Source organism: Aulostomus chinensis, chromosome 6 (assembly GCF_037954235.1).
Source record: "Aulostomus chinensis isolate RoL2024-O1b breed Wild chromosome 6, RoL_Achi_v1.0, whole genome shotgun sequence".
In the NCBI taxonomy this organism is placed as follows: Eukaryota; Metazoa; Chordata; class Actinopteri; order Syngnathiformes; family Aulostomidae; genus Aulostomus; species Aulostomus chinensis.
The window spans coordinates 12,877,040-12,898,197 of NC_141325.1; the positions used below are offsets into that span (position 1 = coordinate 12,877,040).

General features: G+C 40.0%; 4 protein-coding genes across 6 annotated transcripts; 1 reads left to right on the forward strand and 3 right to left on the reverse strand.

Moving 5' to 3' along the window:
* Positions 1–1,481: 1,481 nt before the first annotated feature.
* rpl6 (ribosomal protein L6) lies at positions 1,482–4,647 on the forward strand. The gene is made up of 6 exons (XM_086205358.1): positions 1,482–1,649; positions 1,752–1,850; positions 2,104–2,247; positions 4,007–4,055; positions 4,191–4,375; positions 4,465–4,647. The coding sequence occupies exons 1-6, from the start codon at positions 1,503–1,505 to the stop codon at positions 4,615–4,617; spliced, it is 777 nt and encodes a 258-aa protein (XP_086061484.1). The 5' UTR covers positions 1,482–1,502; the 3' UTR covers positions 4,618–4,647.
* Positions 4,648–5,487: 840 nt separating this feature from the next.
* Positions 5,488–9,021, reverse strand: dynll1 (dynein, light chain, LC8-type 1). The gene is made up of 3 exons (XM_086206580.1): positions 8,858–9,021; positions 8,071–8,209; positions 5,488–6,659 (listed from the first exon to the last, which is right to left on the reverse strand). The coding sequence occupies exons 2-3, from the start codon at positions 8,200–8,202 to the stop codon at positions 6,522–6,524; spliced, it is 270 nt and encodes an 89-aa protein (XP_086062706.1). The 5' UTR covers positions 8,203–8,209; positions 8,858–9,021; the 3' UTR covers positions 5,488–6,521.
* A 621-nt stretch (positions 9,022–9,642) lies between these two features.
* Positions 9,643–15,093, reverse strand: polb (polymerase (DNA directed), beta). Its single transcript, XM_086205359.1, has 14 exons — positions 14,886–15,093; positions 14,525–14,582; positions 14,142–14,208; positions 12,772–12,846; positions 12,585–12,643; positions 12,371–12,420; positions 12,098–12,149; positions 11,937–11,991; positions 11,785–11,857; positions 11,641–11,711; positions 11,464–11,550; positions 11,267–11,334; positions 10,841–10,980; positions 9,643–10,709 (listed from the first exon to the last, which is right to left on the reverse strand). Exons 1-14 carry the CDS (start codon positions 14,944–14,946, stop codon positions 10,615–10,617), a joined length of 1,011 nt encoding a protein of 336 aa, XP_086061485.1. The 5' UTR covers positions 14,947–15,093; the 3' UTR covers positions 9,643–10,614.
* Positions 15,094–15,987: 894 nt separating this feature from the next.
* Positions 15,988–20,895, reverse strand: enkd1 (enkurin domain containing 1). 3 transcript variants are annotated; one of them, XM_086206584.1, is made up of 9 exons: positions 20,878–20,895; positions 19,370–19,504; positions 18,692–18,782; positions 17,593–17,817; positions 17,300–17,472; positions 17,063–17,212; positions 16,839–16,975; positions 16,559–16,695; positions 15,993–16,449 (listed from the first exon to the last, which is right to left on the reverse strand). In XM_086206584.1, exons 3-9 carry the CDS (start codon positions 18,774–18,776, stop codon positions 16,289–16,291), a joined length of 1,068 nt encoding a protein of 355 aa, XP_086062710.1. In that variant the 5' UTR covers positions 18,777–18,782; positions 19,370–19,504; positions 20,878–20,895; the 3' UTR covers positions 15,993–16,288. The 3 variants fall into 3 exon arrangements, with proteins under 3 accessions (XP_086062711.1, XP_086062710.1, XP_086062709.1); XM_086206583.1 differs by lacking the exon at positions 20,878–20,895 and adding an exon at positions 19,751–19,892; XM_086206585.1 differs by lacking the exon at positions 20,878–20,895 and having other exon boundaries at positions 15,988–16,449; positions 17,312–17,472; positions 19,370–19,724.
* Positions 20,896–21,158: the final 263 nt, after the last annotated feature.

Sequence of the window (21,158 nt, forward strand, 5' to 3'; positions counted from 1 at the left end):
CATGCAGATTCCACACAGAAAGATCTCATGCTGGAGCCGGGACTCAAACCTTAAAACTTATCGCTTTTAGGCGACTGTGCTAAGTGCCACTGCCGCCCGTGTGTGAAAAATTCAACTCTCACAAAGAACAGGAAGCATTATACATGTTTACATTCATTCATTGAACACAGTCCATTTCACACAAGTAGTAACCAAAATAGGGATACGCAGAAGCCATATATGGTTCTTTATATTATGATACAATCATAAAAATGTCAGAATATCAACAATATGGTTAGGGAAGCTGATTACCAAGGATCAGATGGAAATTATTCTCATGATTAATTATGCATTTCCATATTTATATCTGTATTTTATGTTAAAATTATTTACTCACTAAAAAAAACTGCATGCACATGTATTACTAGAAGAAATATACTAGTAATTTATAGCTGCATGAGAAGAACAGAATGAAAAGTTGAACCACAATATCAAGATTTGACTGTTTGCTCTAAAGCAAATATCTACAGTATGACCTACTTCCTCCACATTTGTGAAAAGTGGAAAGTTTGACTTGTTACTGCTTTGTGTGCTTGTGATACCTAATAGAAGTTTGACCAAGAAGATTAATCATAAATAAACAATACTTGATGGTCAGAGGAATTATTTACTTATTTGCGGGTAATATTTATTTATTTACCTTAAAAAAGCGGCTATCTAAATTTTAGGAGTGCTGAACAAACGCTTCAATGGATTTACAAACGACTAAACAGGCGCAATCTCTTTGAGACTACAAGGACCGTGACAACCATAAAAACTGACGGTACTTGCGTCAACGTCATCCTGCAGCGTCCTTATATGCGTCACATCCCCGGATGTCGGTCTTTTTTTCATAGCTAAGGTAAGACTGCCTTGCCTTCGTGTTACTGTTGGAATAAAATCTGTCTTCATCTGTGTTATTGAATAAATATTACAGTTTTAAAATACCATGATACTAAACTGTAGTCGTGGATGGTGCGTTAGATTTGGTTATTAGTATCATTCGCCATGTTTTTGACACAAAAAAATCTGTTTGGTGAATCGGCAGTGCTAGGCCGCCGGCTAGCCTTCGTGCTGTCTGTAGCGTTAGCCAGTAGGCTAATAGAAACGTGTGGATATTGGCTGGTTCGAGGGGATGTTTGCATTTTTGTTCCGTTGATGTGTATTAATATTTTGTTAAGGCAAATGATTGAATTAAAGGAATTGCTAACATGAATGACAAGTCTGTGCTACTGCGCTGTGTGCTAGCTAACGCTAGTGGTCTTGGGTAGTTATAGCGAGGCATGACAAACTGGACTATGAGCAAAGTGGAGTTTGATGTTAAACAGTCTTGGGTGCATAATGAAATAACTGGTCAATGTAAAAAGTGGTGTAATGCCCATGTTGTTATTGATTCTATAACTTAAATGGGCTAACCAGTCACTACACGGCTGTAGCCTGCAGGTTGTCTCTGAATTGCATCTCGTTGTTTTTAACCTTGTCAGATGGCAGAAGGAGAGCCTAAGCGTGCTAAGAAGAAGCACGGGAGCCGGAACCCGGTTCTGGCTCGGGGCATCGGTCGGTATTCCCGTTCCGCTATGTTTGCCCGCCGGGCCATGTACAAGAGGAAGATCAAGACCACTGAGACCAAGGTAAGGACGATACTGTCAAAATTAAACTCTGTGACCATTATGATGCTGCCATATTAACATTTTGATCAAGGTTGTCTTCTGATGTCGTATTTTGTACTTAAGGTTGAGAAGAAGCTCAAAGTGAAGCCCCAGGCCACTGTGGTCAAGACTGTTGGTGGAGACAAAAATGGAGGCACTCGTGTTGTCAAACTGCGCAAGATGGTAAGTGCTTTATCTCGTGTTGTTAGATTTGGTTCTCCTGACGCTTGTGTCAATATATTGTCGCTCTAACATCCTTCAAAATGTTACTCTTCATTCACTTCTGAGATTTTTCCATCTTAAGCGGTTCAGTTTTTGCTTTCCCAGGAGTTACTTTGTTGGCAACTTGGCTCACTTCCCGTCTTTTTTTTTCCCCTACATGATTTGTGCTAACCCTCAAATGCAGCTGATTAAGATTTGTCTGCTCCTCCCACAGCCTCGCTACTACCCCACAGAGGATGTTCCCCGCAAGTTGAAGAGCCACGGGAAGAAGCCCTTCAGCAAGCACAAGAGGAACCTGCGTGCTTCGATCACCCCAGGAACTGTCCTCATCCTGCTCACCGGCCGCCACCGTGGAAAGGTGTGTAGCCTTGTTAGCTCCCGGTTTGCTGTGTATGTTGGTGGTGTAGCAGTTGTGCATTTACAGCACAGGTGTATCATGGCTGACAGAGGTGGTGACATGCTATACTATTGGACAGGTGAATCTGTATGGCTGAAATACACCACGCATATACATGGGTTAGGCTTATGGCTGTTGCAGCAGAGGACTCCCGCCATAATCAGTTGAAGGTGCTGCTACGCTGACCATGGTTTCTCATGATGGGCCTCTAGTCTTGTGTGGCTGGTAGTCCCCCCCCCCCCCCATTACCAAAATAGAAACACTGTTGGGGTTTCTATTCAGGACTGATCTCTCTATGAAATCTCAAACATAATTAATACATTGCTGCACATGAGCTACGTAGACCTGGTGTGGCAGGTAAAGACTCCACTGATGTGAAGTGTCACACACATGGATGGTGGATTTCAAAGTGTTGGTTCTTTGTGGGTCGCACGTTGGTCTTTTGGTTTCATGGACTGAAACATGACATGCAAATTATCTGGCCAACCTGTGACCCAGCTGTGGAGAAAAGAGTTGTCCCACCAGACATCTATAACACAGTCTGAACTTTCAGGTTCCTTAGGGACACTTGACTGAAATCATTGTTCCAAACTGAAGAGGAAAAATAGTTTTAAAAAGAGGTTTTGCCCCACAAACCTTCTTGCCTATGCAAGTGTAGATTAGTGTTTACAGGGTGCAGTTGAATGCACCATGAGGTACTTGGCTCTTCACATGAAATGAACAAGAGGGGCTAGAGACCACCCTTAATGATGTGAGTGTCATCAAGCCCAGCAGTGTGTCTACAGTGCTCTTGGGTCGTCTGAGGCATGGTCCAGGTATGATCCGCCTGTTTTGGAGTACATCAGAGAAAGTGTGCAGCTCTCCAAATAGAACTTAACAGCAACTCTCAACAATCTGGCTGCAGCTCCTTCCCATCTTGTGAGCTCTGACTGAATCACTGTATCACTTGTATCATCACTTGTATTATCACTAGCATCACTCAGATGTGGAAAATGAATAAATAAAAAACATAGTAGACATGTATACTGTATGCACATCAATGAGTCATTTCAACTGAGCCATTATGCCAGCTATTTTACTACATATGTTTGGCACAGGTACTCGCCACTCTGAAAATCTCTTGACCTCTTTCCAAAAATGCTCAGCCACCAAATGCAGGGAGCTTTTCCATTTGATGAGAAACTCTTGATGATCCACCATTCCATATATTATTATGTTAATATAATATTATACATTCTGGTTTATATTTGTATCAAAACGTAATAAGATAATCTTGAGTCTGTACCTTTTATTTTGATTCATGGGCAGAATGAATAGCCAGTCAGAGGTGGTGTAGGAGCAGGCCTTTGCCCTTGTGTTGCTAGCTGCTGTCTGGCTAGTTGAAAGCAGTGGGTTTGTTGTGGGTTTGTCAGGATTGTAAAAGATGCAGTTTGAGTCCTTAGTGTTGCATCTCCACTATCTGCACAAATATTGTGTTGAGCATATCAACTGTAAACACACTCTTCGGTTCCACAGACATTGTCCCTCCTACGCTTCACTACATGGGGGAGTTATGGAGGCATGCTGGTGTGCCCACACCACTTCAGCACTGGTTGACCTAAATCTTTCTGCCTCGAAGCTGACAGGGCCCTCTAGAGGACACTTGGGGTGCAAGTGGATTCATTTTGGAATCATTTTCATAAACTGCAGCGGCTGACTAATTTCTGTATGCCCTTTATAGCGTGTGGTCTTCCTGAAGCAGCTCTCCAGTGGTCTCCTGCTCGTCACTGGTAAGGAAGACTGTTGTTTGTTTGGATCCCTTCATGTAGCCTTGTCATAAGATGCGCATCATACTCTGGGATGTGGATGTCCTCTCTCTTCCTGCCCTTAACGTTTTTCCATTTGTCTTATTTGAAACCCCTTAGGCCCTCTTGCCTTGAACAGAGTCCCCCTGCGCAGGGCTCACCAGAAATTTGTCATCGCCACCAACACCAAGGTTGACATGACTGGCATGAAGATCCCCAAAACTCTGAACGATGCCTACTTCAAGAAGAAGAAGCTGAGGAGGCCCCGTCACCAGGAGGGAGAGATCTTTGACACAGAGAAAGAGGTAAAATGCATGTGGGAGGATACCAAATGTTGTTTCCCTTTATTCTCCATTATCTTGTCTAACTGACATTGCTGGTGTTGTGTCTGTAGAAGTACCAGCTGACAGAGCAGAGGAAGACGGATCAGAAGGCTGTTGACACTCAGCTTCTGCCTCTCATCAAGAAAGTACCTCAGCTGAAAGGGTACCTGCGCTCCTCCTTCTGCCTGTCTAATGGTGTCTTCCCACACAAACTGGTTTTCTAAATGTTCAATAAAAGTCCATCTGTCCTGACACCATCCCTTGTCTCGTCTATTTTGTTTACTAAAACTGTTTTTAAAACTTAAAAACAAATGTAAAACTTAAGTCAACTTTTTTGTGAGTTAAGGCAAAACTTAGGGCTCCACGTATGCACACAAGTATTTGACATTCAGAGTTTGTTCACCAATGTAAGAGAGTTGGCACCTAGGAGGAATCCAACTACTTGACAGGTGTGTGGCATTACCAGCCTGCTGGTGAAACCTGCTTATTTAACAGGTGAGCCTGACCCATCCGTGTTTTGCAGTTTTATCATAAGACAATTACTCAGATTTAAGTTTACAAGAGCACACTAATGGTGTGATGAATGCTGGACTACACCAGAGTTGTTGCTTGTATTTCACCACTGTAAGCCATCTTCCAATATTTCCAAGAATTTGGCAGCACAGCCAGCTGAGTAAGTTAAAACCACGCCAGCGCGTCTGGCTTCAAAGATGAATCGTAAAACTGGTTTGCTCAAAGATTTGAGGCACAATCTAAGGGGAATTTATAAGTTTGGAAAAATGAGCTTTTGGTGTGTATATGAATATACTGTTGATACACATCATGGATGTTCTCCAGCCAAATTATTGGGTTTAAGAAAAGTTTCCCTAGCATCTGACCACAAACGAGCCAGCGGTGTGCGCCTGCGCGTTCATAGTCAACGCTGTTCCAGTAAAATAAGGTCGAGCGGCAAGAGGGAGCACCTCAGATCCTACTGTCCTTTTCAAATTACTATAAAGGCAGCAGGCACTGAATTGGCGCAGAGCAAAGATGAAACTAAGAAATGGTGGGTTAATGAAATAACCACAGTAGACATTAAACCCAGACAGCTCAACGGCTACGTTTAATTAAAAAAAAACTAAGTCTACTGTAACAAGAAAGGTTGCAGAACTCCAGGATAATTCATGATTGCAATCTTTTCATGGGAATATCTCAGAGGAAAGTGTTGGGGTAATTATTCTACCTGTATTCATTCTTGTTTACACAAACAAGTATTAACATCCTCTCTTCTCATATGCGGAATACATCCAAACGTTTGCAAAAGCTCGTTTTAAAAATGACTTTTGACTTCATCTATTTGTGAGTAGTATTTTATTGGATTCTTTCATTGAACAACAAAACACACGCATGTTGCAAAAAAATAAATGTACTCTTTAACCCCCCACCCCCCCACCCATAAAATGGTATCCATTCAGAACGTAAGGTGAAATGAAAGCATTTCATCAAGCTTCTCAAATTGTTCCTCTGAACGCGTTCAGGTCTCAGCACTTCCCAGGCCTCATGGACGTTATCCTCAGTGTTTATTTACTCTTTGTTAGTTAAAGGTGACATCGCAGCTCAAACGTACTTTAACCCAGTAATATCATCGATGTCATGTACAGTAATGTGGCCCTGCAGGCGCATGCAAGATGTTCCTTATCTGTGCATGTGATCCAGGAGTGTACAGTAATAGTAACACCCACATATTCCTGTGAATTCTCATATATTCACATGGAAAGTATCCAACTCTTGGGGGGGGGGGGAAGTCTACACAAAAACTCCCCAAATTGCAAGCTTCACTTCCCATTGAAAATTTCCAGTAAGATTCCGCCCGCCCCTTCTAAAACGCTAACCCCGAAACGGAACAGCTATGTCTGAATTAAAAAAAAAAAAATCTAATGTAACAAGACAAAAATAAATATCATGTGTTTCATCTCTTACATGCCCACATTTTTTATATTTCTCCTCCAAAAAACAAAAAAACAGAACAAAGTAGAAAGCAGCACAGAAAAAAAAGGCAGCGGCCACCTTGCCAAGGAATGATGAGCGCCTTCGCGAGTCAGTCAGTACTGTATACGGTCAGCTGGCGTTGAGGGAAATGTGTTCCCCCTCAGCCGGACTTAAACAGCAGGATGGCCACCTGACCCAAGTAGAAGTAGATGAAATGCTTGGTCTCGTGAGTCACATAACTGCCAAAATTCCTCCCAACGATGCAGTGCCAGGTAGGGTTGTATTTCTTGTCAAACTCCTATGTGGGACAAACACACAAGGTTTTCATTTAACAGAAGTATGCAAGAGATAGAACCTGGAACTGTGAAATGGAGTACAGTTCAGAAGAGTAGAGTGACTAGTGACACCTAGCATTATGGTGGCGCTGCACAGTTTGAGGACAAAGTCACATTGCAGTCAATGCGTGCAACACTGGAATTCACGACATAATGCTTGGTTATCCCGAAAAATCGACACTTCACATTTAAACATTAAAACATTTACTTTTTTGCAGAGGAAAGATAAGATAAAGTGCAGTAATGAAAACAGGTATTTCTGCAACATTTGTGCAGTTCTGTTTGTTTGTTTGAGAAAATACCTCCTCCGCCTGTGTAGGGGACATCGCCACGGCGTCCCATGCAGTGTCTACATACGCATTTCAAGCATTTATTCAACTAAAGGCGATGTGCGTGGGGATCAAGAGGATAGTTGGGGATGAAAGGCGGGAAAATAAAGAAAAATAAGTCACAAAATGTGTTCACACACTGTTAAGCAATTGGTGAAGAGACGTAATCTGTACTGAACAGTGTTGTGTCCGGAACATGGTTTGTCTACACGTTTGTGAGACCCAAGTTGTGAACTGGTCGCCATTAAACGGCATATGGGGATGAAGATTGTGGACATAACGTGAGAATCATGGTTTTGGAGCATAGACAGTAGTCAGTCCCTCCCTCTGTTGCTCAGTAAACAGCAAAAGGCGTCTTCCTGTCTGATTGCCCGCCACAGCGTGACGCCAGGCGGCGTTTCTCTAGACTCTGATTCAGCTTTTCTATGGCTAAATGTACTAATGCCATTCAGATGAATCATTAAGTTCTTTGTAGCAGTGCCGAATTTGGCCTGATTTAGCCTTAAAAGTAAGACATGCAGATCAGTGAAATGAGCACTGGGTGCTTTTACTAACCTCTGACGTTGCTCCTTGGAGCATCATGACTAAGTACGACATGAAACTATGAACGTGGTGCCTGTAGTTTCTGTACTATTTGTATTTGGTATATTCCATTAACTGTTAGAGGGGTTGTTAGAGGGGTTCCGACAGGGTTCCGCAAAGAATCTCAGGTAAATGAAGCTTAATGAAGGGGTGGAGCGAAGACTAAGAAATTTCTCAGAATCGTCGTATTTCACAGCCATCATCATGGATGATAATTATGTGGCATAGTTTGAGTTCCCCAGCACAAGAATGTAGTACAGCAAGTCACAGAATGACGGGTTTCCTCAGGAAGCGCGAAGACAATTGGAAATACCAGGCTGGGTGTGTAAAGTGAGTCACATCAATGCGAAAATGGCCAATTTCATAAAGATACTCCATTTAGACAAGTCAGGGGGGTGAAGTTACTCTGCAGGGTGCCATTGGCATCTGGTTTAGATGTTGGGTACATCAGTGGTAGTTTTACCTTCTTGATGTATGCAGCGATATCTTTCTCGATGTTGTACTTCTCCAGAGCCTGTGTGGCACACTCCACCGCGTCCTGCTGCATGTCCTCAGACATGTCAGCATTTTTGATCACTGCCTTTCTGTCAGACATGGTTGCCCTGGGAAACCAAAACATAGGAGAGGATTCATCATTATCATCATCATCATCATCATCATCATCATTCACACAAAGAGCCTGGAGGGTCTCATCAGCCAGTTAAGGAGAAAAGCCGCAAGTTAGTGACGAAGTTCTCATTACATAATAACCAACACATAATATCTGAACTGGCCATTTCGACTTGTGTTGCATAACAACTTCCATCAGCGGCAAGCCCGCTGGATGCGCGCTCCGCGTTGTTTCTATGGATACGCAGGACATTTAATATCATCACCTAAATAAAATATCAACAATAATGTGGAACAAGAGTCTGCAAAATGTTAAATTACAGTACAATCCGACAGCACTAAACGCATAAAGGTACTTTATCTGCCTCGACGTACCAAAATAAACACCGGATTTCTCTAATAACATAACACGAACGATTCGCCTTGACTGGATCGATGGTCGCGTTTAAACGTTATCAAAGAGAGGGCTGCGCTAGCAACATGATGCCACATGCACGTTCAGCGATGGAGAGGCTGTTGATTAAATGACAACTAACTGTTCATTCATTCAGGCAATCACCGATTTTGACATTGCTAAACCACGTGAAACACAATAATTGAGCACCCCCATAAGTTACAGCGTGCAAAGTTCTTATATTTACCTTCTAGTCTCCCGTTTAGTGTTAGTCTGGCTTCACAGTTGCGACCACCCTTCCAGCGACAACTCCCGCGAAGTGGTTGACACAAAAGTAATGTGGGTGTGTAGCAGTGAGAGACTGCTGCCTTGACGAGTCCCTATTGGCTGCTATTAACGCACAAGACAATGTTATTGGTTAATTCACGTCTGTCTTTCTGGTGTTTCTCCCTGCGTTTTGTTTCAAACCATCATGCTTTGCGAGACAGTCGTTGCCACGGGAACACAGTAAGCTAGCGCCTTGCGCTCAATCACCACGTATCGCGCCACTACCTGCTGAGTAGGATTTTTTTTTTAAATTGTCTATTTATTTTTAATAGACGCAACTACACAATCACCTCAAATAAATCAAACTTTTTGGACAATTCAAGCACAAGTTTTTTTCTTAAATTTCATAAGCTTTGTGAATGATTTAGGGATACAATCCAATAATTGACTGTGCAAATGTACATTTAGATTTATCTGTAAGATAAAATATATCTTAACAGAATTTTGAATTTTTCGTGGCAAGCATAAACTTGATATATTTGCCATCATGTCATCAAAATTGCCAAATGCTTAAGATGTGCCCAGAAAATCAATCCACAAGATGTTCTCTGTGCTCATTTGTCTGTTAGTCCAACATATACTGTTACAGGGTTTATCTTTAGACCTGAATATTTTTGTTGTTGTTGCAGATGTTTGTTTTCCCCCTCAACAGATTCAACTGACAAAATTTGAGACTGTTTTTCACATTACAAATCTTTATTTGTGTAATCCACACCAACATTTCCCAACATTGAGCCAAAGACCACGATTATTTATCAGCTGATCTTTATTTGCAACTATTCACACACAAGACTGAATGAACATCCAACACCTAACATTTAAGTTTTAGGTTACAGACTGAAATCTGTATCACAGGATTCATTCAGTGTAGTGTTTTCATTCATCAACTTGGCTAAATATCACTATAAAATGCATCCCTGAGGACACGACCACTACCCTAACATGCTTATTTCACAACCAAACAAAACAATGACATAATCAAGTTTACCAGTAATTATTCACACATCAATAAGTAAGGAAACTTCCAAGTTTCCGCTTGTCTCCAAAGTTTGATGACCACAGTGTACAGTTCCTTAAGTTGAAAACACTGAAGGCCGCTGTGCTCAGCCTGATTCCCGAGGGTTTTGGTGTGTAGCTGTTGCTAGAACCAGAGTGTCCAAGGTTGTCTTTGTGGTAACAAAGTCACAATTCATGTTCTGCCAGCCTTGACTCCAACTTCAGGCAAGGTAGCAAAACACCCTTTATGTGTAACAAGTATACAATAGCACCTTTCAATGTGTTTAAGGGCTAAACTGTTGATTTTTTTTTTCATACAGCAAATTATCTTTAAACATACAGGTGGTAACTGTAACGAAACCCAGTCCGCACAGACAGGTCATCCATTGACATAGTAAGGCTATGTCTTCATCCTTTTTTTTTGTCTATCAGTTTAAAAGCATTTGCAGGACATAAAAATATACTGTAACATCATTTTTTAAATAGTAGCTTCAAATGAATTATCAGTGATGATAATTTTACTTAGGGCAGAAAAAAGAAGAATTGTTCAATAACCTTCCACAATGAAGAGTAGATTAATAAACACTAGCACACACATAAGTAAACATGCCTCCGGTCTTGTCTTCAGCGAAGCTTCAAACACACACACACACACACACACACGTATAATAGTTATTCTCTTCACTCGCTGCGGTCCTTGGGCTCCCTGTACTTGTACTGTATGTACTCAAAGATATCTCTTTCACTATCCACCAATAGAGGCTCCCCTGCCACACCTGCAGAGACATGAAGAACAAAACCAAAAACACGTAAAGCCCACAAGTCCTGATCATTGGTAAGAGACAGAAGTCACTCAAGGCATAAGAAGACTCAGCATGTTGACTGATTATACTTGAGCAGCACTCACCAGTGACCCCGAGTGGTCTTATGGTGTACTCATTAAGAGTGAAGCCCTTCTCTAGAGCGTGAGTTCTCATGTTTTTATTGAAGATATCACTCCCAGTAAAATACAGGACGCCACAATAGTACTGGTCCTTGGGAATCAACCTTGAAGAAGTGGGGAAAAGACAACTACGAGTCGGTTTAATGGTTCACACATGAGGTTACTTCTTGTTATCCGCTTTATTAGGTTGAGACGTTTTAAGCCCCATATCACATATTTTTTCTGAACAAGCAAAGGTGTCACGTCTTGACAAGGATCCAGCAAAATAAACCCCTTAACAATATCTGCTAAATTAAATGATGCTGTGCTATATGAGAGAATTTTAGTTTAAATCATTACATGGAACGACGTCATAAACAGAAAGTGGATAAACTATATGAAATATTTCACCTAATATCAATTCGCCTGTGAAGGTACTCTTCCTCATCTTCGTCACTTCGTTGCAGCTGGCAGACTCCCTAGGAAAACAACATTGTGATCACCATCATGTGCTTTCTGGGTTTGGTGCTGTTACAGAACGAAGTGCGTAACCAGCCACATCAAACACAAACAGCAGAGCACATGAGACGAGTAAGCAGCGTCCTCACCATGAACTTGGTGTCTCCCTTGGAGAGAGTGTCTGTCACAAAGCCAATGGACTCTAAATGGACAACCACAGCGTGGAGGAGCTTGGGCTGGAAAAGATGATGAATGAGGAAATGGCAACATGGTGTATGTTTATTACTGGACAGGGTAACTGGGCAACAGAGGGAGGGGAGGCTTACTTGCTTCTCAGTCTGAGAGGTGTAGTTAGGGTGGGTTAGCAAAATATCAATATCCCCACTGGACGCAGCACCTGGAAAGTATGAAGGTGTGAATCATAATCATGATAAGCATGAACTTAGACCAGGTCTAAGGGAGGCTTTTACCTCTTCTGTAACTTCCGCAGATGGTTCCAATGTATTCTGCATCAATCTTCTCCAACTCCCCAATAATAAGTGTCTAAGCAAGGATATGAGTGTAAGAAAACACGGAACAGAGCCAATCTGAAAATAAATAAAAAATATATTTGTTTTATTACCTCCATTTCCTCCATTTCAGCTCGTGGAATCCTTTTTTCAAATTCCTCAAAATACCTGAAGGCAGTCAAAGGAATGAAGGACTCATGTTTATTTAGATAAATAATATACATGAATATACATGACATACTTTTTTTTTTAACAAGCATTGAGCCAAACTCACTTAAGTCCAATCTGCTGATGATGGTTTAGCTTGTGCTCGATCTTTTTCAAATCTAAAAAACAAACAAAAACCAATTACAACAACTACTTTTTAAATATCCAATATTCCCTTTCTTAGTTTCTATAATCTCACTTGAATCACATACTTGCACTACAATATGGCAACCAGTTTGGACAATTCAAAACTGGCCCAATCCTCTATGTCGCATGAAATAGTAAGGTCACACAAATCAAGAATAAAGTTTACAAATTTTCATCTAACTACGAAACAAACCTTCCAAAGTCTTCACCCCTTCGTCAAAAAACTTTCTGGCAGCAGCAGGACTAAAATCACGAGAAGACAGAATACTTTATCAAACAAAGCACATACAGAAAAAATCTACATGAACAATCTATTATGATGTATTATAAACTGGCTGTGACATCAATTGTACTCAGTTTTAATGCATTTGTCCATTTTGAATATGAAACAGATGTATATCGGTTACCCAATTCCTGTTACTCTGGTCAGGAAATTGATAGAAGAGCTGGTGTCATCATTTCGAATCTGAAAATTGTAAAAAGCCAAGCCACACATCAGTCCATGTAATGTGTTCAAGTTACGCTGTGAATAAAAACAATGTTTCACAGCGTGACATGAGGAATGTCCGTCCCCCCCCCCCCCTCAAGAATCACCTTTTCCAGTTTCCGTAGCTTGCCAGTTTGTAGAAACTCATCAATCTTCTCAGCTATTTTAGCTCCAACACCATCCTGACGAAATGTGAAAAACAACACGAGGGCGCTAAATGTTATAATCTGCGGACGTTATGCAAGATGTTGTTGTTGACGAGACATTTGACAAGACAGAACTACAGCAACGTGAACATTTAGGAGAGAGGACTGAGTGGAGAGTACTGATGGAAGAGTTGTTACCAGACGCCAGGTGCCATCACACCCAGACTCAGAGGCAGAAAAGTCCCAGTCAAGTTCCACTGGGCTGATGCTGATACATTCAAAAATAAAACTAGAATACACAGTGAATCTGGTCAGATTCGGATCGCGAAGAGAAGGGAAGTTTACAACGCATTTCTGGAAATTTGCCATGTGAAATTAAGCTGAGGAATTTTTACCAATATTTCTGCAAAAGAATTGCAAACTTTTTCATGGGACAGAAGGGGAATAAATGGGAATCAACTGGAAATTTTGGGGCTATTTATACTCTTTTTATTGAACCATGCATTACATTCTTTCATCACACGCAGAGTATTAGCATCTTGGACACAAAAGCAGGGGCTTTTGAGGCCACATTTGCTATATCAATGTTTTAACTCATTATTATCATGACTAAATTAATGACAGAAGCATTTGTCCAACAATTCTTTCAAGTAGTTGTTTTTTCATCAATTATATATGTTTACCCAATACTTAATGTCTATTTTTTATCAATGAAAGAATGAATTGAATTTCTACTGGCAAATAGATGGAGTGAAAATGGACGCGTGTGTGTGTGCAAATTTTTTCAGTATGCCTATATATGACAAGGGAACTACAGTTCGTATAAATTAAACCCCAAATCTCCAGTTTATTCAAATATATTCCCAAGGAAAGTGTCCTGATCTGTCAACCAACTTCTAGCTTCCACATCTCCAAAGACATTAAGGAATTTTTTTTTTTTAATGGAGAACTTTTTTCCCAGAACTGACAGAGAAGAAGACTTCACCACACACACTGTCAGGGAACAACAGAAAACCTTTTCCATTTGTAAGACACAATTGTGAAAGTGCAATTTCTATTGTTTCTCATTTCAGCCATGCCCAAGATGATGAAAAAAAGACTATATATTCATGTTCTTATTCAAGACTATATATTCACAAGATACTCGTCATGCTTTACCGCTTGATTTTGATGCTTCATACCTGGCCAGTATCAACTAACATGAATATCTGAAGTGAAGAGAATGACTAGAACAACGAGCAGCATGATGCTTTACGAGTCCCACACAGAGAAATAGAAGATAACTATTCCTTAAAAAAGGCACAGATTAAAACCATATTCAGGGCATGTACCAGTTTCTTAGCCTCTTCACCGTTTTTGATCTTATGAGGGTACTTGGAGATGGTAGATGCTGCTTTCCTAGTAACGGAGCACAAGAGAAATTATACATCATCGCAATACATCCATATATATATATATATATATATATATATATATATATATATATATATATATATATAGCCAAAAAAGTCAGCAAAATGCCACATGCAAATGGTTAAAATGATGATAAATCGTAACAGCACCACTGGCTATGGCATTACAAGAGACATTCAACAGCACATCCATGCATCCATGAGCACTGCATGCATTATATTTCTCTCTATATAAGAGATCAATATGGATGAAGAGTCATTTAGCTCATATCCTGATGACTAGCTGGGGTGTCAGTGGTTACCTGTAAGCATTGTACTTGTGTATTGCCCTGTTGACATTCTTCTCATAGTTGGCCAGCTCTAGAGGGAAGAGTCAAACATTCTTTTATTTGATTCATACGTCCTTTAAAGCCACAAACGTTACTTTGTCAACTGCCCATCTAGCAGAAGGAAAGACAGCCATTTAAACGGAATGACAGTCAACGTGGAGAGTCAAAACAAACATTTTACTTCATAACCGAACAACATGGCGAGAAACACCTGTATTCTCTCACATACTCTGAAAAACATACCCAACATATGCAAAGTTAATTCTCTTAACTTAAAGCACTAGTCCGAGGCTAGGCTAAAGTTAGCTCAACCGCTTAACCCCTCTTCACATACCGACAAGAAAGTCTGTTATTCCCTCATTTAGGGATTCTTGCGGGGCCTTCCTCTTGCTCATGTTTAAGTACTAATTCTTGAGTTGTCCGGTGAAAAAATATATTAAATACATGCGTGTAGAAAAAAGTCGTTCTTTGTAGATTCAGTTAGCCTCTAACTAGCACATGAGCTAATGAACAATGACCCACGACGTACGACGTACGATGTTGAGGGAGGGGCGTAGGTACGTCCTACGTCATAGACAAAACAGAGGATTTTGTCAAGAAACACAAACATCATTTAAAAAGAATAATGGGTTTGGTGATCTAAAACATTTCAAATGTGCCTAAAAGATACTGGTTTATTTAGAAAATGATGAATGTAATATTATACTGATTTTTTTTACACTTCACAGTGAACTTCTCTCCCATGTGGACAGTTTATAACTGAGTACTACTCTGAGTTTCACAGTTTAACATTGTTTTGTTCATAAAAGCAACTCAACAAAATTACTACGAATGCCATTTCTCCCCTTCTTCCTCGATGCATATTTTTTTGCTCTATGTGACAAAAATTGCAATAGCACACTAAAATATTGAACACACTAAACTGATATTAACTGAGCGTCCCCATGTAACATAACATTTGCAAGCTATTAAAAGGAAAAAAAAAACAGACATTTTGGGAGAAACAAAGAGGAATTTTGCAGTTTATATTTATATAAAATGCTGAATGTACTAAAATTAAGTTAAAAATATTTCCAGTCTAGTTGTATTATCTGGTTTTTATATGGAGTCCCTTCATTACCAAATGAGTAAGTTCTTGAAAAAAAATGCTAAGTTTTTGTTTGGTATAAAAACAAAAAAAAGAACCCTAACCAGGGGTGTGTCCTGTATTTCCAGTCTAGTACGAAAATATTGTTCCGCTTTTGTGTCGCCAGGTCAGATAATGATTTCATTACAATCCTACAAGGAACATTTAATTTTTCAAATAAATTAAATGGTTCTGGTGATTCAAACGCATCGAAAACAGTTTATACAAGATACTAGTTTATTAAAAAAATAAAAACGAATTTATGCACAGTGATTTCACATGCAAAAAAGCTTTATAAAATATTAACAGCTAGTGTTACACAAACATAAATGATACTCAGTTTGGTTTTTCTTTTAGTTCCCAGTGCACTAGTCTCTCATGAGAAAATCCCATCATTCAGTAGCACAGAGTACTATTGTGATATTTACAAGGTACAGTTTTCAAAAAGGTTTTTTCAATATACAATAAATTATGTTCCAAATACAATGTTATATTTCATCATTTGTTTTTGCTGCTTGATAATAATAATAATAATAAATAATAATAATAAATAATGATAAAAAAGTAAATGAAATCAATCTCAGTTCAGCAGGTGTGTTTGTCCTTGTGTGTTAGGAATTTATTTTAATATAAACTTTGTCCCTTGAAAATATCTTAATGGCTTCCTCGATTTCAGAAAGCCTGCTGTCAAGATGAGCCCGACGTGAGCGAACACTCAGATTATCAGCTTTGAGCGGGAGCGACAGCAGCTCAGTCACCAGAGATCTGTGGGCTGCGGAGAAAAGACAATCACAGTGTGTAAGGGCCACATACAATGTACATGCAGTACTTTAAAACACATCCCCATTGTGAGTATTAGGTGATGAGTAAGAGAGGCGTACTTTCTTTGAGGGATTGCAGTGTTTCCTGTCGGTCACTGTCAGGCATTAAGGTGTGCCCAGCAGGACTGGTAGGATCCGGTGCATTCCTCCTCTTCTCCTCCTTTTCTTTAAGCCACTGCTTCTTCCTTTCCTCAAGACTGTGCACGTTGAAGAGTAAATGGGAGGGAAATTAAAAGAAGAGCAATGAAACTATGTTTTAAAGAGAGAAAAAGTTGTGTATTTCTACCAAAGAAAGCACTCTGATAATGACAAAGGTAAGATATATCTTAAAAGAACTCACTACGGAGGCACCTGTCCTTTGACAGCACTGGGCACAGGCTTATCTCGGAGGTTTGTCAGCGACTGGGACCGATGCAGAACAGTTTTTCCAGCAGCCCGTGCATTATATTTTATGAAGTCTATTGTCTGACCTTTGACCTGCAATTATGACCTGCATAATTAATAAACCAAACAAACAGCTATTCATTCAGATGCACATTGTCACATATTATTGGCTCTTCTCACTTGCAAATTCTGTCCTGAAGCACAAGAGCCAGGGTGGTGCACAGCCACAGTAGACATGTTTGAGTGAGGTCTTGGTGCTGCACTCGATCTTCCACTAGAGTGACCCTTCAAAAAGTTTTGACACTCTGGTTTAACAGTTGGACTGGCAACCTGTACAAAAGACATTCAGACTGGGTCAAAGCTGATCTGGAGCTCATTCACATAAAACATGAACTTGTGTGTCAGTGTGACTGTTACTTGTAGCTGCACCATGATCTTGGATGGGACGTTCTGGTATTTGGGCGAGGTCCAAAGAGCTTTAACTGGAAGAGGACGAGACTGCGCTTTCATTGCATCCTGTTCTTTGCAGCGTTTCTGGATTTCCCGAAGACGACGGATATTCTCTTTGCCAAAGTCAGGCACCCGTTGTTCTGAGAGTGAAAGGTTACAAAAGTTCAGTCGTATTCACTTTCAATAACAAATCTTGGAGAATTAACTATTTTTTATGCACACAGACATCTTCTTTCAAGACCAAACATAACAGTTCTTACTTTGTTTAGAAATGGGTGTGATAGAGACACCATCGAGTTTAAGAAGTTCCCCCATCACCCCCCTCTGTCCTCGCTCCAGAATATGGGCAGCATTAGGGCTGATGCGTGGCTGATGTGCTGGGGTACGAGCACTATAGGAGCCAGGGTACAACACAGGGTCTGGAGCAAGGGGCCCTGAGAGCAAGGCCAAAGTTCCATCATGGTTTCCCTCTAAACGGCCGCGAGCTGGATGAAGAAAGAAAACAAAATGAGGTCACTCCCGCAAATGAACTTTTTTATTTTGCTCTGAAGAGCAAAGTGCTGTTCCTTGATCTAAGTAATGAGATCGAATCGTGTTTTCAAATTGTCTCATTTATTCAAAGTACTATAAACACATTTCATTCTACAAGTTTATGGTTGAGGTTTTTTTCATGACATGGAGTGTACATGGATGGTGTATTTGTATGTTTAACTAACAACATTTCTGTCTACTTTTTTGCTGAACTGTATACTTGTATGGTCTTGTTTCTTGTATCTTGAGAGCCGCAGACACATTTGACTCTCATCCATCCATCATCATCTTCCACTTATTCCTACACAATTAAGGGTCGCGGGGGGGGGGGGGGGGGCTGGAGCCTATCCCAGCGTCAACGGGCGAGAGGCGGGGTACACCCTGGACAGGTCACCTGTCTATCGCAGGGCCAACATAGAGAGACGAACAACCATTCACACTTACGGTCAATTTAGAGTATCAATCAGCCAATTGCAAGTTTTTGGATGGTGGGAGGCAGACACGGGGAGAACATGCAAACTCCACACAGTAAGATCCCGTGCCCGAGCAGGGACTCGAACCTGGAACCTTCTTGCTGTGAGTCCACAGTGCTAACCACTGCACCACCGTACAGCCTCATTTGACTTTAAATTAATATATATATATATATTTTACAACTGGCACCTTTGGCTTTGTATGGTGTATTCTAATCCATCTTTTAAAAATGGAATTTCATTTTTAGTTGTCTGTTGAAATGTAAAAAGTATGTATCCATGCAAGTTCATACAAAAGAAAATAACTTAAAAATAACTTACAAAAGGTTTTATTATTTAAAGGGCTGCATCTAACCTGAATCAGGTCGTTTGTAGTACTGAGGAAACAGAGAAGGATCTGGGGGGATTGGCCCGGATATTGACGACGGCCCCTCGCACATCGGAAGCTGTATATAAAATAATTATAATATCAGCAAACACATACAACAGCTCATGTGATTAACTCAGTATTGCCTTGTACTTTACTTCTGCAAAAATGCTTAACTACTGCTTTCCTTTGGCCTGCAGGAGGCGCAGTAACACTTTGGAGATTTCTAACTCAAACCCATGAAAACAAATAAAGTCGAACACTGACTGGACTGGAGAGCAGAGAAAAATGTTTTAATTTTAGATTTAGATAAGTAGTCGGTGTGTGTGTGGCTACAGTGAAACCAATAGCGGAAGCTATGTGCAGACATCTGTTGATCAAGACTACAGTGGAGTTAACAGGTTGACAGTAAATTGAAATAAATGAATTAATCGAGATGTCATTCTTGAGAATACAGCCTTGTCGTACTAAACTCTGCTCGTTTGGCTTAAAACACACCGCTTGCTAACGTAGTCCAGCGATATGCTACATTACCGATGACCGCTAGCCAAAGCCATTTGTTAATTAGCTCCTTCCAGTGTTAACTCATCCGCAGGCTCATTCGACGACTCTTATTTAACGTCGCTGAAAATGTTGAACTTGAAATGATGAAGGAAACGTGTTTACCTTTATGTTGTTGATCGATCAGTTGAGGATTTGGTTCAGGCAGACTGATGACGCTTGTTGCAGTATCCTTCACCATGGTAACGGTGGCGAAGCACACAGAACTAGACCAGATAGAAGAGAGTCTATCTGGAGAGTCTGAAGCGTAAAATAGTTTTATTTTTTCATTTTTTTTTTTTTTTTTAGGAATAAGACACAAGCACAACTATACACTACAGCGACAGAATAAAATCTTGGTGTCACATCTTATTTCTCCAACAGGCTCCTTCTATGATTGAAAACCAGCAATAAAATTCTTAACAGATATATACCATCGTAGTTAAATTAATCCCGACACTATAAACGACACGGTATCAACACAATTTCTGCCCTGAGCATAGTCACCTGATAATTTCCATAGCAGTGTTTGTTCTAGCAGGTGAAAATCTATTTTAATCGTACTGTCATTAAAACCCTGAGTTTAGGTTCGCAGGCTGTGTATAGACCCCCGTTATTCATTCAATTACATTCCATTCAGACTCATAAAAACCCAACTACTTGTTCCCCCCAATCATAACCCAAGTTCACAACGTAAGCATTTGATCGTTGGAAAGGGGTGGGACGGGACACGCCCATTTAATTTAACACGATTTCGGATTATGTTTTGCCTGACAGTCAAATAGCGGGAAAATAAATCTTAAACCTTTTCAAAGTGGTGCTCACGAGCGGTAAAGGAATCTTTTCAACGTATAAAAAAAATATTAAAAACTTCGAAAAAATAATCATTTTGCACGGAAATTTTGACCAAGTTTTTTTTTACTTAATATTGATATTTTAATTAAAAATAATTGTGTTTTATACAAAAGTTTTTCGTTAACCAGTGACTTCAAATCAACACCAGATATTCCGTCACTGGACAAGAAACAGAACTTAAAATTGCATTTTGCTGGCTTTTTTAAACATTTTGTATCAGCATTTTAATGAAAAAAAATTCCCCCTCCAATAATTCCGGTGTCTCATATTAGTACGGGATATTACAAGACTGGACACGCATAAGATCAGAATGGAATGTAATTGAATGAATAACGGGGGTCTATACACAGCCTGCGAACCTAAACTCAGGGTTTTAATGCCAGTGATATTACAATAGATTTTCAACTACTAGAACAAACACTGCTATGGAAATTATCAGGTGTCTATGCTCCCTTTATACAATTTTACCACGTTTTCTCCCCCACAGCTGTCATGTAATGTGAACCAGTTACTCTACATTAACATTCGATATTATTACTAGTGTGGTAAAAAAAAAAAGACACACCTCTTTTTTATTGCATTTTTCACTTCTTCTAGTTTGGATTAACACCTTAATGAAATTCCTGTTTTTTCTTTCTTTTTTCCACTAACTTCCATACCATGTGATCTAGTAACTCTAAATCAGTATTATATATTATCACTAGACTAAAAGAAACACCCCTTTTAAATTGCATTTCACTGCTTAGAATATCTTTTGTGATCATTCTCATGGAACTTACCATATTTCTTCTTCAATGACTTCCTTGTCATGTGACCCAGTGACATTTAATCAATATTAGACATACCAGACTGGAAAAATGAGACACACCTCTTTGGTATATATCTCTCTCGTATCAACTCCAACTGCCATAATAGATCATCAAAGTGTAACAAACATGTTTTTAGAATGATATTTCAAAATGTCTGCTGTCGTAATGTAAACATGTAAATCCTGAATCAACAACATAATGTTTTATGTTTCTTCTCAATGTCATTTATGCAACGGCCCCTCCCTCGGCTG

Bases quoted from the DNA above. Each gene is read 5' to 3' on its own strand.
- rpl6 (XM_086205358.1), top strand. From the start codon at position 1,503: ATGGCAGAAGGAGAGCCTAAGCGTGCTAAGAAGAAGCACGGGAGCCGG. The intron at 1,650-1,751 runs GTAAGGACGATA...TTTGTACTTAAG, and splicing joins TCAAGACCACTGAGACCAAG to GTTGAGAAGAAGCTCAAAGT. The intron at 2,248-4,006 runs GTGTGTAGCCTT...TGCCCTTTATAG, and splicing joins CCGGCCGCCACCGTGGAAAG to CGTGTGGTCTTCCTGAAGCA.
- dynll1 (XM_086206580.1), bottom strand. From the start codon at position 8,202: ATGTCTGACAGAAAGGCAGTGATCAAAAATGCTGACATGTCTGAGGAC. The intron at 6,660-8,070 runs GTAAAACTACCA...TGTCCCACATAG, and splicing joins TCGCTGCATACATCAAGAAG to GAGTTTGACAAGAAATACAA.
- polb (XM_086205359.1), bottom strand. From the start codon at position 14,946: ATGAGCAAGAGGAAGGCCCCGCAAGAATCCCTAAATGAGGGAATAACA. The intron at 14,209-14,524 runs GTAACCACTGAC...CTCCGTTACTAG, and splicing joins CACAAGTACAATGCTTACAG to GAAAGCAGCATCTACCATCT. The intron at 12,421-12,584 runs GTAACCGATATA...TCGTGATTTTAG, and splicing joins ACCAGAGTAACAGGAATTGG to TCCTGCTGCTGCCAGAAAGT.
- enkd1 (XM_086206584.1), bottom strand. From the start codon at position 18,776: ATGTGCGAGGGGCCGTCGTCAATATCCGGGCCAATCCCCCCAGATCCT. The intron at 17,213-17,299 runs GTAACAGTCACA...TCTTTTGTACAG, and splicing joins AGATCATGGTGCAGCTACAA to GTTGCCAGTCCAACTGTTAA. The intron at 16,450-16,558 runs GTACGCCTCTCT...TTTTCTCCGCAG, and splicing joins ACTGCAATCCCTCAAAGAAA to CCCACAGATCTCTGGTGACT.